Genomic DNA, 13,239 nt, shown 5'->3' on the forward strand with positions numbered 1-13,239 from the left:
CTAGTGTGGGGCCCAAAACTGGACACAGTAGTCCAGATGAGGCCTCACCAGTGTCGAATAGAGGGGAACGATCATGTCCCTCCATCTGCTGGCAATGCCCCTACTTATATATCCCAAAATGCCATTGGCCTTCTTGGCAACAAGGGCACACTGTTGACTCATATCCAGCTTCTCGTCCACTGTAACCCCTAGGTCCTTTTCTGAAGAACTGCTGCCTAGCCATTCGGTCCCTAGTCTGTAGCGGTGCATGGGGTTCTTCCGTCCTAAGTGCAGGACTCTGCACTTGTCCTTGTTGAACCTCATCAGATTTCTTTTGGCCCAATCCTCCAATTTGTCTAGGTCCCTCTGTATCCTATCCCTACCCTCCAGCGTATCTACCTCTCCTCCCAGTTTAGTGTCATCTGCAAACTTGCTGAGGGTGCAATCCACACCATCCTCCAGATCATTTATGAAGATATTGAACAAAACCAGCCCCAGGACCGACCCTTGGGGCACTCCACTTGACACCGGCTTCCAACTAGACATGGAGCCATTGATCACTACCCGTTGAGCCCGACAATCTAGCCATCTTTCTATCCACGTTATAGTCCATTCATCCAGCCCATACTTCTTTAACTTGCTGGCAAGAATACTGTGGGAGACCGTGTCAAAAGCTTTGCTAAAGTCAAGGAACAACACGTCCACTGCTTTCCCTTCATACACTTTCCTACCTACTGGTTTACTGTGGCACAGTAAAGCAGACAGGACCCAGAAGAGATCCCGGCAAGATCCCAGCCAACACTGTGCTGTCAATATTTACTCTCCATGTTAGACTTTTTGTCGCAGGGTATGTGGATGGCTTAAGGTTGACTACATTTCTCTGTATTCCATTATGGGACTGTCTGGTTTTCCCCCTACGTTTCTAGAATATACTGCAATTTACATTCATTCCTGTGGGGTTTGGCATTTTGGTTTTTCCATTTCCTCTGGAGTTTTGTTTCTGAGATGGAGCCAGCTGGGATCCTCACCTGGGAGACCTTTATCTCTGCCCCGCTGCATGTTAAGTGCCGCTAAATCCAGTCCAATCCTCATGACCTGTTCAAACAGCCGATCCCGGACTTCATCCACAACCATTTGCCCCTGTGTCATCAGTTTGGCCTGATTAGCCATCAAGCCACGGAGAATAGGGTCAATGCCACCTGCAGGAATTAAACAGCTACTAGTAAATGGCCTTCCACATCCAACAACATTAGGGATGGACACTGCATTTGAAACAGAGGCCCTACCTGGGCTTTTGTTCATACATCTACTGGTATAGTAGATGACTTGGGAACCTAAGCTTTGAATTTCCTGATATCTGGAAAAGTGCTCCTTCAGAAAAGGAGGGTGGTCCAGCAGTTAACATGCTGACCTGGGACTCAGGAGACTTGGGTTGAATTCCCTGCACCATCACAAACTTCCTAGGAGGCCTTGGGCAAGATACTCAGGCCCCAATCCAAAAAAGGTGCATGGCCATTGTAAAGATTCACTTCTCGGTGCCTGGAAAATCAGGGGACCCACAAAGCCTGAGGTAGGCATCAGTGCATAGGGGGGTGGGGGAGTGAGGCACCCGAGGAAAGGCTCCACCAAAGCTCGGTGGGGAGCCATCCCAACTAGCCAACGGGGGAGGCAGATCAGAGGGCAGTGTTCTAAGCCCCACCCCCTCGCAGAGTTCAGCACCCAAATCCAGGCTGCAGGAAGACGCCTATCTCTGCTAGCAATCCACAGCCAGGAACCCCTCTGCTGGAGTCAGGAGGTTTAGGTGGCTGCCTAGCTTCCCACAACACTGAGGAAGCTGCCTCCTGTATAACCTTCAGTGCACTGGTTCGGGCACTCACCCAGGACATGGGAGACCAAGTTCAATTCCCTCCTCTGCCTGATATGTAGAAGGGATTTGACCAAGGCTCTTCCCCTGCTCATATGAACTGAACTATGGGATATTCTGGTAGTGCTGTCAGTCTCTCTTGTGAAAGCCGTTCTACTGTAACTAAATATTAATTGGGCCAGAGAAAGCATGAGAATCTCCCTATAGTCCAGTGTTTAAGGCACTCACCTAAGAGGTGGGAAAGCCCTCTTCAAACTTTTTCGCCTCATCAGGAAGAGGATGGAATTAAACTGGGGCCTCCCCCTTCCTGGGTGAGTACCCTAGCCACTGGATTAAAGGCTATAAGGGAGGCCAGCTCTTCCTCTTCCTCCCTCCTTGCCTGACTGTTCTGTGTAGCGTTAGGCATGTTCTGAGCACACCCACTGGACTGGGTCCTGCAGGAAGATAGGTGGAGGAACATGGTCAGGGTAGAACCATAGACCCCAAAGGAGCATTTGCAGCAAATGCATTTAGGCACCTAAAGGGTTAAATGGCAGCTTAGTGGGGGTTTTGTGACTTGCAGTGGTGCCTAAACAGGGATTTAGTCCCCTAAATCTGGGATTTAGGCACGTACATCCCTTTGTGAATCTCTCCTGTATTCTCTCTGGGCCTCAGTTCCCCATCTGCAACTGGGGACAGTAAGAATATCAGAACGGCTATCCTGGCTCAGAGCAGTGGTCCATCTAGCCCGGTGTCCTGTCTCTGACAGTGGCTGATGCCAGATGTCTGCCCTATCTCACAGGGGTGTTGTGAGGATAAATACCTTAAAGATTTCGTGAGCTACAGCTCACTTCATTGGATGAAGTGAGCTGTAGCTCACGAAAGCTTATGCTCAAATAAATTGGTTAGTCTCTAAGGTGTCACAAGTCCTCCTTTTCTTTTTGCAGATACAGACTAACACGGCCGCTACTCTGAAACCTTAAAGATTGTGAGAGACCCAGACCATATGGTGATGGGGACCATGTAAGTACCTCACATAACTCCAAACTTCCTGCATTCAGGTCTTTTTTCCTCCCCTCTCAGGAAAATGTTTATCTTCAGTGATTTTATTAACAACTATAAACATTTAACCAACCAGGTGTGAGCTACCCCAAGAGGACGGTTTCTACTTTGACCACTCAGAGGAACTGTGCTGGGATGGCAAGATGCTTTGGCCACTGGTGACTGGCAGGATTCACTGGCTGATTTTGAGACAACGACCCCTATGTTGATGTATCCTGTTGTGAAGTCTGGCCATAGTGGCAGACGGGAAGTGTCTGACCAGAATGGGTGTGGGGCAGCGGAGAGTAGGACTGCAGGAAGGGTTTTACCTTGTGTCACAATTTTCCACGTAGCAAAGAATTCTTTGCTGAGGGGAGTTGGGGGGCCTACAGGCTGGTAGCGATCATCCAAGCGGAACACAAAGGGCTGAATCGAAGCGTGAGCAAAGCGGAAAGCGATGGTGAAGATGCTGGATATTCGGGGATCCACAGAGTCATTGTACCCCTGGTAGAAAGGAATCGCTGTCCTGAAGTTATTTCCCAGCACGCGGGGCAAGTAGTCTCTGAAGGTTATAATCTGGGGAAAACAAGGAGAGGATGATCCACTCATGGCACCAACCATCAGCTCCCTGGGAGTGCAGAGAGGGCTATGCTCATCTCCCAAGAGTTATTCTATGTAACTGTTTCAAAACCACCTGTCTGGGAACACGCAATAAAAGGGCAAGTGCTTGTACAAAATGGGAGCAGAGAAAGTGCACAGGACAGGGGCTACCCAACAATCTCTCTGTTGACTTGGCCAGACACTCTTTTCACCCAAACACACTTTAGTCCCAGGTACCAGATTGTAACTTACTTCCTAACTTTGTGGCACAGACTCATGGTCCCTTCTACAGCTGGCCATTTTATCACATGGTCAGTGATGCATCTTTCGGCAGGCCAGATTTGGGTGTCAGCACAAAAGTCCTCTGCATATGGCTGCGGCTTCCCCAGCCATGCAATTGTTTCAGAATCTCAGCTTTCGTTACAAATAACAAAGTTTCCACCCTTCATGTTTGCTCAGAAAAGAATTAAAACACGCCCCAGCAGGCTACTGTGAGCACGTCAGACCTGTCCTCTACTTCCTACACTTGCTTACCATAGAATTTCACATTAAGTTCAAGGTCTCAGTCCCAGGGTATCTAAAAGACTAGCTAAAGCTCCCGGATGAAACCTGTGATCGACAACTCTGCTCCTCTGGCACAATGGAACTCTCAACAATCAGAGTAAAGATCATCGGTGTAGGAGACAAGACTTTTTCCGGGTTTAGTCTGACACAGTGCAATGAACTCCCCCAAGAATCAAGGACCATCCCATATCTCCTTGCTTTCCACTCCAGGTGCAAGGCACATTTCTTTGACCTTGCCAGTCAAAGGGGGCTGGTGGTTCCTAAAAGATGTAATCCTAGATGCTCAATATCAAGCTATTCCAGTGCAGAGAAAAGAAAAGAAAAGCCACAAGAGGCCAATGTGGCTGCATGAGTATCTTCATAGCTATCTACAAACCAAAAGGGATCCATAAAAGAAATGGAAGGAGGGGCATGGCACCAAGGAAGGATACATGGGATAGCGTGAGTGTGTAGGGACAGAATCAGGAGAGCCAAGGCAAAGAATAAGTTACAGCTGGCAAGGAATGTTAGAGACAAGAAGGGGATCTGCAAATATGTCAGACAAAAAAGGGAAGATCAGGGATGCTGAGGGTCCACTGTTCAATGGAGAAGGTGAACTGGTAATGGAAAATGATAGGAAAGAAGAGCTGCTCAATGTCTACTTTGCTTCAGTTTTCACGCACCAAATAACACGTGACTGGACGACTAGCGAAGTTACCATAGACAATAAAGGGGAAGGGATGCAGATCGGGATAAGTAAAGAACACATCAGAGATCTTCTGACTAATCTGAATGAATTCAAGTCAGTGGGGCCTGATGTTATTTATCCCAGGGTGCTGAAGAAATTAGCTGAAGAAATCTCAAAGCCACTGGCAATAATATTTGCAAACTCATGGATGACAGGAGAGGTCCCGGAAGACTGGAGAAGGGCAAATCTGGGGCTCATCTTTAAAAAGAGGAAAAAGGAGGAGCCAGGAAACTACAGACCAGTCAGCCTGACCTCCATCCCTGGGAAGCTACTAGAGCAATGTACAAAACAGTTAATTTGCAAATACCTGGAGGCTGAAGGGTGATCACAAGCAGCCAACATGGATTTATCAAGAACAAATCATGTCAAACCACCTTGATTTCCTTCTTTGACAAGGTCAAGAATTATAACATTCATAAACCAGTCGGAGAACACTTCAATCTCTCTGGTCACGCAATCACAGACATGAAGGTCGCTATCTTAAAACAAAAAAACTTCAAATCCAGACTCCAGCGAGAAACTGCTGAATTGGAATTCATTTGCAAATTGGATACTATTAATTTAGGCTTAAATAGAGACTGGGAGTGGCTAAGTCATTATGCAAGGTAGCCTATTTCCTCTTGTTTTTTCCTACCCCCCCGCCCCCAGATGTTCTGGTTTAACTTGGATTTAAACTTGGAGAGTGGTCAGTTTGGATGAGCTATTACCAGCAGGAGAGTGAGTTTGTGTGTGTATGGGGGTGGGTTTTTGGAGGGGGGTGAGGGAGTGAGAGAACCTGGATTTGTGCAGGAAATGGCCTAACTTGATTATCATGCACATTGTGTAAAGAGTTGTCACTTTGGATGGGCTATCACCAGCAGAAGAGTGAATTTGTGTGGGGGGGTGGAGGGTGAGAAAACCTGGATTTGTGCTGGAAATGGCCTAACCTGTTGATCACTTTAGATAAGCTATTACCAGCAGGACAGTGGGGTGGGAGGAGGTATTGTTTCATATTCTCTGTGTATATATAAAGTCTGCTGCAGTTTCCACAGTATGCATCCGATGAAGTGAGCTGTAGCTCACGAAAGCTCATGCTCAAATAAATTGGTTAGTCTCTAAGGTGCCACAAGTCCTCCTTTTCTTTTTGCGAATACAGACTAACACGGCTGTTACTCTGAAACCATTCTTTGACAAGGTAATTCGTTTAGTGGATGGGGGAAATGCGGTGGACATAAATACCCTGACTTTAGCAAGTCTTTTGACACAGTCCCACAAGACATTCTAATAAGTAAGTGGGAGAAATGCAGGCTCGGTGGAACTACCATTAAGTGAATACATAATATGTTAAACAGCCACAAACAAAGAGTAACTATTAATGGAATGATGTCAGATTGGAAGGAGGTCTTGGGTGGAGTTCCACTGGAATCTGTTCTGGGCCCAGTGTTGTTTAACATTGTTATTAATGACCTGGATGTAGGTATAGAGAGCACACTGATCAAGTTTGCAGATGACACAAAGCTGGGGGTGGTTGCCAACACTTTGGAGGGTAGAGCTAAAATTCAGAGGGATCTTGATAAACTGGAGAACTGGGCTAGACAACAAAATGAATTTCAACAAAGACAAATGTGAGGTGCTACACTTAGGGAAGAAAAACCAAATGCACAAATACAGAATGGGGGAAAACTGGCTTGGCAGCAGCTCTGCTGAGAAGGCTGTGGGGGTTGTGGTGGATCACAGCTTCAACATGAGTCAGCAATGTGATGCTGTTGCAAAAAAAGCAAATGCAATTTTAGGCTGTATTAACCTAAAGCTGGTTAGGCCTCAGCTGGAGTACAGTGTCCAGTTTTGGTCACCAATGTGTAGAAAGGATGAAGAGAAACTGGAAAGGATCCAGAGGTGAGGGACAAAGATGATCAAAGGAATGGAACACAAGCCATATAAGCAAAGGCTGAAGGAACCGGGTATGTTTAGTTTGGAAAAGAGGAGATTAAAGGAGGAGATAATACGATCTTCAAATACTTAAAAGACTGCCATAAAAAAGATGGAGAAAAGTTGTTCTCTCTTGCCATAGAGGACAGTACAAGAGGAAATCGGTAAAAACTACAGCATAGCAGATTTAGATTAAATCTCAGGAAAAACTTCCGAACTGTAAGAGCAGTAGGGCAATGGAACAGAGGCCTCTGGAGGTCATGGAAACTCCCACACTGGAGGTTTTCCAAAGGAGGCAGGATAGCAGGCTGTCTTGTATGGTTAAGACCAGTGGTTCTCAAACTTTAGCAACCCGAGGACACCCTTGATTTAAAATTTTTTGGGGACCCCCAAGGCCCTCCACTTAGCCCTGGCCCTGCCCCCTTCCCTGAGGCCATGCCTCACCCCTTCTCCAAGGCCCCATCCCTGCTCACTCCATCCCCCCTCCCTCTGTTGCTCGCTTTCCCCCACGCTCACTCACTTTCACCAGGCTGGAGCAGAGGGTTGGGGTGCAGGAGAGGGAGTTGGGTGCAGGCTCTGGGAGGGAGTTTGGGTGCAGAAGGGGGTCTGGGGTGCAGGCTCTGGAAGGGAGTTTGGGTGTGGGAGCGGGCTCTGGGCTGGGGCAATGGGTTGGGGTGCAGGAGGGGGTGACGGGTGCAGGCTCCAGCTGGGCAGTGCTTACCTCGGGCAGCTCCCGAAAGTGACTGGCACATCCCTCTGACAGCGGCTCCTAGGCTGCGTGGCCAGGGGGTCTCCGCACGCTGCCCCTGCCCACAGACACCACCCCTGCAGCTCCCATTGGCTGCAGTTCATGGCCAATGGGAACTGCGGACTCAGCACTTGGGGCGGGGGCATCGTGTGGACACCCCCCCCAGGGGTCGCAGGGACATGTCGGCCACTTCCGGGAGCGGCACGGAGTCAGAGCAGGTAGGAAGCCTGCCTTAGCCCCACTTAGCCCCACAGACTTTTGGCATGCAGGAAGCGCTGGGAGGGAGGTGCAGGAGTTGATGGAGGGATGGGGAGATCAGCAGAGCCCCTCAGGGACCCTCAGGGGTCTGCAGACCCCAGTTTGAGAAATCTGGTTTTGACACAAGAAATCCTTGGCAGTGGGTTAAAGTAGATGACCCTTGCAGTCCCTTCTAACCAGTGATGAGCTGCCAGAAGCTGAAGAACTGGTTCCCTCGGTCACTCTGGGTCTTCGGCAGTGCTGCCGAAGGGTCAGAGTGCTGCTGGGTGAGTAAAAATTCTCAGGGAAGCTTCCCCAGCCGAGAGCTCAGGCACTGGCCTCCCTCTTGGGGGGGCTCTGCCCCTCCCTTCTGACCTTTCGGCTCCACAAGTCAGATGAGGGCTGAAAGTGGCAGTGTCTCCCAAACACCATCCACTTGTGGCTCCAAAGGGAGATGCTGTTTCCAGCAGCCTGTGCAGATCTGTGAAATCCCGTCCCTCCTTTCTTGCATACTATAACCAATTTCCAGAAGAGTTAATAGTGCTGACATTTAAATTATCACCATTATTGAGCATAACCCCAAATATACATACAATACGATGGGGGCTAATTTAGCTACAACTAATCAGGAGAAAGATCTTGGAGTCATCGTGGATAGTTCTCCGAAGACATCCAGGCAGTGTGCAGTGGCAGTCAAAAAAGCAAATGGGATGTTAGGAATCCTTAAAAAAGGGATAGAGAATAAGACGGAGAATATCTTATTGCCCTTATATAAGTCCATGGTACACCCACATCTTGAATACTGTGTACAGATGTGGTCCCCTCATCTCAAAAAAGATATACTGGCATTAGAAAAGGTTCAGAGAAGAGCAACTAAAATGATTAGGGGTTTGGAATGGGTCCCATATGAGGAGAGATTAAAGAGGCTAGGCTTTTTCAGCTTGGAAAAGAGGAGACTAAGGGGGGATATGATAGAGGTATATAAAACCATGAGTGGTGTGGAGAAAGTGAATAAGGAAAAGTTATTTACTTGCTCCCATAATATAAGAACTAGGGGCCACCAAATGAAATTAATGGGTAGCAAGTTTAAAACAAATAAAAGGAAGTTCTTCTTCACTCAGTGCACAGCCAACCTCTGGAACTCCTTGCCTGAGGAGGTTGTGAAGGCTAGGACTATAACAGGGTTTAAAAGAGAACTAGATAAATTCATGGAGGTTAAGACCATTAATGGCTATTAGCCAGGATGGGTAAGGAATGCTGTGCCTAGCCTCTGTTTGTCAGAGGGTGGAGATGGATGGCAGGAGCGAGATTACTTGATCATTACCTGTTAGGTTCACTCCTTCTGGGGCACCTGGCATTGGCCACTGTCAGTAGACAGGATACTGGGCTGGATGGACCTTTGGTCTGACCCAGTATGGCCATTCTTATGTTCTTATCTGCACTCGAGACCCCAAAGCAATGAATGAGGCTGTCATAAATATAAAGGGAAGGGTAATCACCTTTAAAATCCCTTCTGGCCAGAGGAAAAATCCTTTCACCTGTAAAGGGTTAAGAAGCTAAAGGTAACCTCGCTGGCACCTGACCAAAATGACCAATGAGGAGACAAGATACTTTCAAAAGCTGGGAGGAGGGAGAAAAACAAAGGGTCTGTGTCTGTTTGTGTGATGCTTTTCCCAGGGACAGAACAGGAATGGAGTCTTAGAACTTAGTAAGTAATCTAGCTAGGTACGTGTTAGATTATGATTTCTTTAAATGGCTGAGAAAATAGTTGGGCTGAATAGAATGAATATTCCTGTCTGTGTGTCTTTTTTGTAACTTAAGGTTTTGCCTAGAGGGATTCTCTATGTTTTGAATCTAATTACCCTGTAAAGTATTTACCATCCTGATCTTACAGAGGTGATCCTTTTCTTTTTACTGTTTCTTCTATTAAAATGTTTCTTTTCAAGAACTGAATGCTTTTTTTCATTGTTCTAAGATCCAAGGGCTTGGGTCTGTGGTCACCTATGCAAATTGGTGAGGATTTTTACCAAACCTTCCCCAAGAAGTAGGGTGCAAGGGTTGGGAGGATTTTTGGGGGGAAAGACATTTCCAAACAACATTTTCTCAGGAACCCAGAGAAATGTTTGGTGGTGGCAGTGGAAAACCAAGGGCAAGGGGTAAAATAGTTTGTATCTTGGGGAAGTCTTAACCTAAGCTGGTAAAAGTAAGCTCAGGAGGTTTTCATGCAGGTCCCCACATCTGTACCCTAGAGTTCAGAGTGGGGAAGGAACCTTGACAGAGTGGGGAAGGAACCTTGACAGGGGCAGCCCATGCATCTCAGAGCTATTGTTTCAAGCCCTCTGACGATTCAGGCAGGCATCACACTCATTTCACATTTTCAAGGTTTTCTCTACAACTATAAAGGCTGGAGTTAGGGCTGAGCAAAAGTCAGAATTTCCATCCTGTGGGAAATTGCAATATTTCAACATTTATATCCGACCCTAGTCAGAATGAAAAGTTGAAATTTCAACAATGTTTGCAGAACAAAATAGTCCAAAATATTTTGTTTAGGAAATGCCAAAATCATAGAAATGTTGGGCTGGAAGGGACCTTGAAAGGTCATCTAGTCCATTCCCCTGTGCTAGGCCAGAACCAAGTAAACCTGGACCATCCCTGACAGGTGTTTGTCCAACCTGTTCTTAAAACTGCCAGGGATGAGGATTCCACAATCTCCCTTAGTAACCTGTTCCAGTACTTCACTATCCTCTGAGTTAGAAAGTTTTTCCTAATATCTAAAGTAAATTTCCCTTGCTGCAGATTAAGCCCATTACTTCTTATCCTACCTTCAGTGGATGTAGAGAACAACTGACCACTGTCCTCTATAACAGCCCTTCACATATTTGAAGACTGTTATCAGTTCTCCACCTCCCTCAGTCTTTTTTTCTTACGACTAAACATGCCTAGTTTATGTCCTCATAGGTCAGGTTTTCTAAACCTTTGATCATTTTTGTAATTCTCCTCTGGACTCTTTCCAATTTATTCCAATCTTTCCTAGAGGGTGGAACCCAGAACTGGACACAGTACTCCAGCTGAGGCCTCACAAGTGCTGAGTAGAGCAAAACAATTACCTCCACTGTCTCACATATGACACTCTTATTCATATGCCCCAGAATAATATTAGCCTTTTTCGCAGCTGCATCACATTGTTGACTCACATTCAATTTGTGATCCATGGTAATCCCAAAATCCTGTTCAGTTGTACTACTATCGAGCATGTTATTTCCCATTTTGTAGTTGTGCATGTGATGTCTCCTTCCTAGGCAAAGTACTTTGCACTTGTCTTTACTGAATTCCATCTTGTTGAATTCAGACCAATTCTCCAATTTGTCACGGTTGTTCTGAATTCTAATCCTCTCCTCCAAAGTGTCCTCCCAGCTTGTTGTCATTTCCAAATTTTAAAAGCATACTCTCCACTCTATTATCGAAATCATTAATGAAAATAGCAAATAGTACCAGGCCCAGGACAGAGGCACCACTACATAACATCCTCCCAGTTTGACAACAGACCATTGGTAACCACTCCCTGAGTGTTGTCTTTCAACCAGTTAAGCACCCATTTTATATTAATTTAATCTAGGCCATGTTTCTCTAGTTTGCTTACAGGAATGTCATGTGGGACTGTGTCAAAAGACTTAGTAAACTCAAATGCTGAAACGGCAATTTCCATCAGAAAATCATCCCAGCCGAAAACTCCAAACCAGCTATCGCTAAAGACCCTTTTCTAATATTAAAGGGAGAATCTGAACAAGTGGAGCATAAGAAAAATACTGGTTTCCCCAACATGGTATTCCCTAGCCTAATACAGCCCAGCAGATAGTGGAATTGGCTGGATGTGCTGTTGATGCAGAGTGAAGAGGAGGGGGATATGCTGTGTGCTGCTAAGGGCTGTAGGAGTTTTTCTTCCACATCACAACAGGGGACCACCAGAAAAATTGTGACTCCTTGGGTGCATCCCCAGTGCGAACCTTCACTGAGCAGCCCCTTCCTCAGGGCACAGTCTAACAGTCAGAGCAATGTTAATTCAATGCCCATCCAGCATTTTAAAATTTAAACCCACAGCATTTACACAATGTTGCTCCCTCCTACTTTCTTTGTCCCCATATTCCTCAGAGAGGTCTAGGCAGGAAGTCTGACAAGACAGACAAGACTCCCCACTCCCCACAGTGAAAAGTGATTTCCCCCACCTGCGTAACTCAGCAGTGGCCATTGTGTGCTCTTGCTTTCAGACAGGGAGTCTCTGAGGGGCTGGCATCAGGCATCTGATTGCTTAGCCAGAGAGGAACATTTTCCAGAAGTTCTCAGCAGCTGATGAGAGGGTGTTAAAGAGGAACACCCTTCTCAGCATCCCTCAGCTACTGCCATATCTTACATCCATGTGACATCAGCTATCCCAAATACTTCAAACCAGATATACAGTATCTTTCCACCCACCACGGAAATGCAGACACCACTTGCATAGAACATATAGCTACTTTATATCTATTATATCCAGAGGAATTTAGGGATGTCAAATTGGAATTTGGCAAAGCCCAACACCTACTCCCCTCTGAACAGTGCCGAGGACTATCTATTGACCTGATGAGGTCATAGCTTGGTTTCAGACAGCATCTCCAGTACCACAGTTCCCCAGCACCACACTGGGCATTGGTTCAGAACTGACTCAGAAGGAAAAGCACCACCTCCCTGACCCCTTTTGCCTCTTCCTGTAGGAACACAGATTTCCCTTGATGGTCCCATTTTCAAGTACTGATGAAACCTGACCATGCTTCGCCTATAAGCTCACAGCCCAAGGCAGCATGGCTGCGGGAAACCAGTCATTACAACTGGTACCTGGATCATGGCACCTATGATCTTCCGGGCCTCCTGGTAGAGCTTCTCTCCATCCCACTGTGGATTTAATCTCCTCAGCTCTCTGGCCAAACGATTGTGCTCCCGGAGAAAAAGTGTGTGCAAAGATGTCAGCTCTGGCATTTCATTGGCTCGAGTGTCACCTGTGGAAATCAAAACCACTTATTTCAGTCTCCCAGCCTTGTTCCCCTTGTAATCACATCTCCTTCCCCTCAACCCCCTACTGCTCCTCCCACTGAGTAGGTCCATGCTCCCTCCCAAGAACCCATAAGTAACCCTTTCACCCCAGACTCTCACTCACCGCCCAGCTACTCTTACCCTCCCCGTTATTTTATGCAGAATTCATATTTTCTGACTTCCACAAAGCGAAGAGGCTAATTCCTAACATGTCATAAATGTCTCAGCCTAATTTACTAAACACAGTAATGCAATCTGTGCTCTTCAGAGCTAATGCAATGCATTGGCCTAGCATGGGGAGGTGTCCTAGTGCTGCTCACAGCCTACTGCTAACTCACACCGACAGGACTCTCCACTCTGCTAACCTCTGTTCCTACTTGAGATTTCTCTCTTTATACAACCCAGGATCACATTAGCCCTTTTGGCCACAGCATAGCACTGGGAGCTCAAGTTCAGCTGATTATCCACCACGACCCCAAAGTCCTTTTCAGAGTCACTGCTTCCCAGGATAGAGCCCCTCATAGTGTA

General features: G+C 46.7%; 1 protein-coding gene across 1 annotated transcript in view; it reads right to left on the reverse strand.

The window, feature by feature from the left end:
- Positions 1–13,239, reverse strand: part of MPO (myeloperoxidase) — a 63,051-nt gene that overhangs the window by 9,997 nt on the left and 39,815 nt on the right. The window contains exons 8-10 of the mRNA XM_077836539.1: positions 12,517–12,677; positions 3,193–3,439; positions 1,008–1,178 (exon numbers count right to left, since the gene is read on the reverse strand). Coding sequence (XP_077692665.1) covers positions 1,008–1,178; positions 3,193–3,439; positions 12,517–12,677 — 579 coding nt within the window. The remainder of the gene's footprint in view (positions 1–1,007; positions 1,179–3,192; positions 3,440–12,516; positions 12,678–13,239) is intronic.

This window comes from Eretmochelys imbricata, chromosome 17 (genome assembly GCF_965152235.1).
Source record: "Eretmochelys imbricata isolate rEreImb1 chromosome 17, rEreImb1.hap1, whole genome shotgun sequence".
NCBI lineage: Eukaryota > Metazoa > Chordata > Testudines > Cheloniidae > Eretmochelys > Eretmochelys imbricata.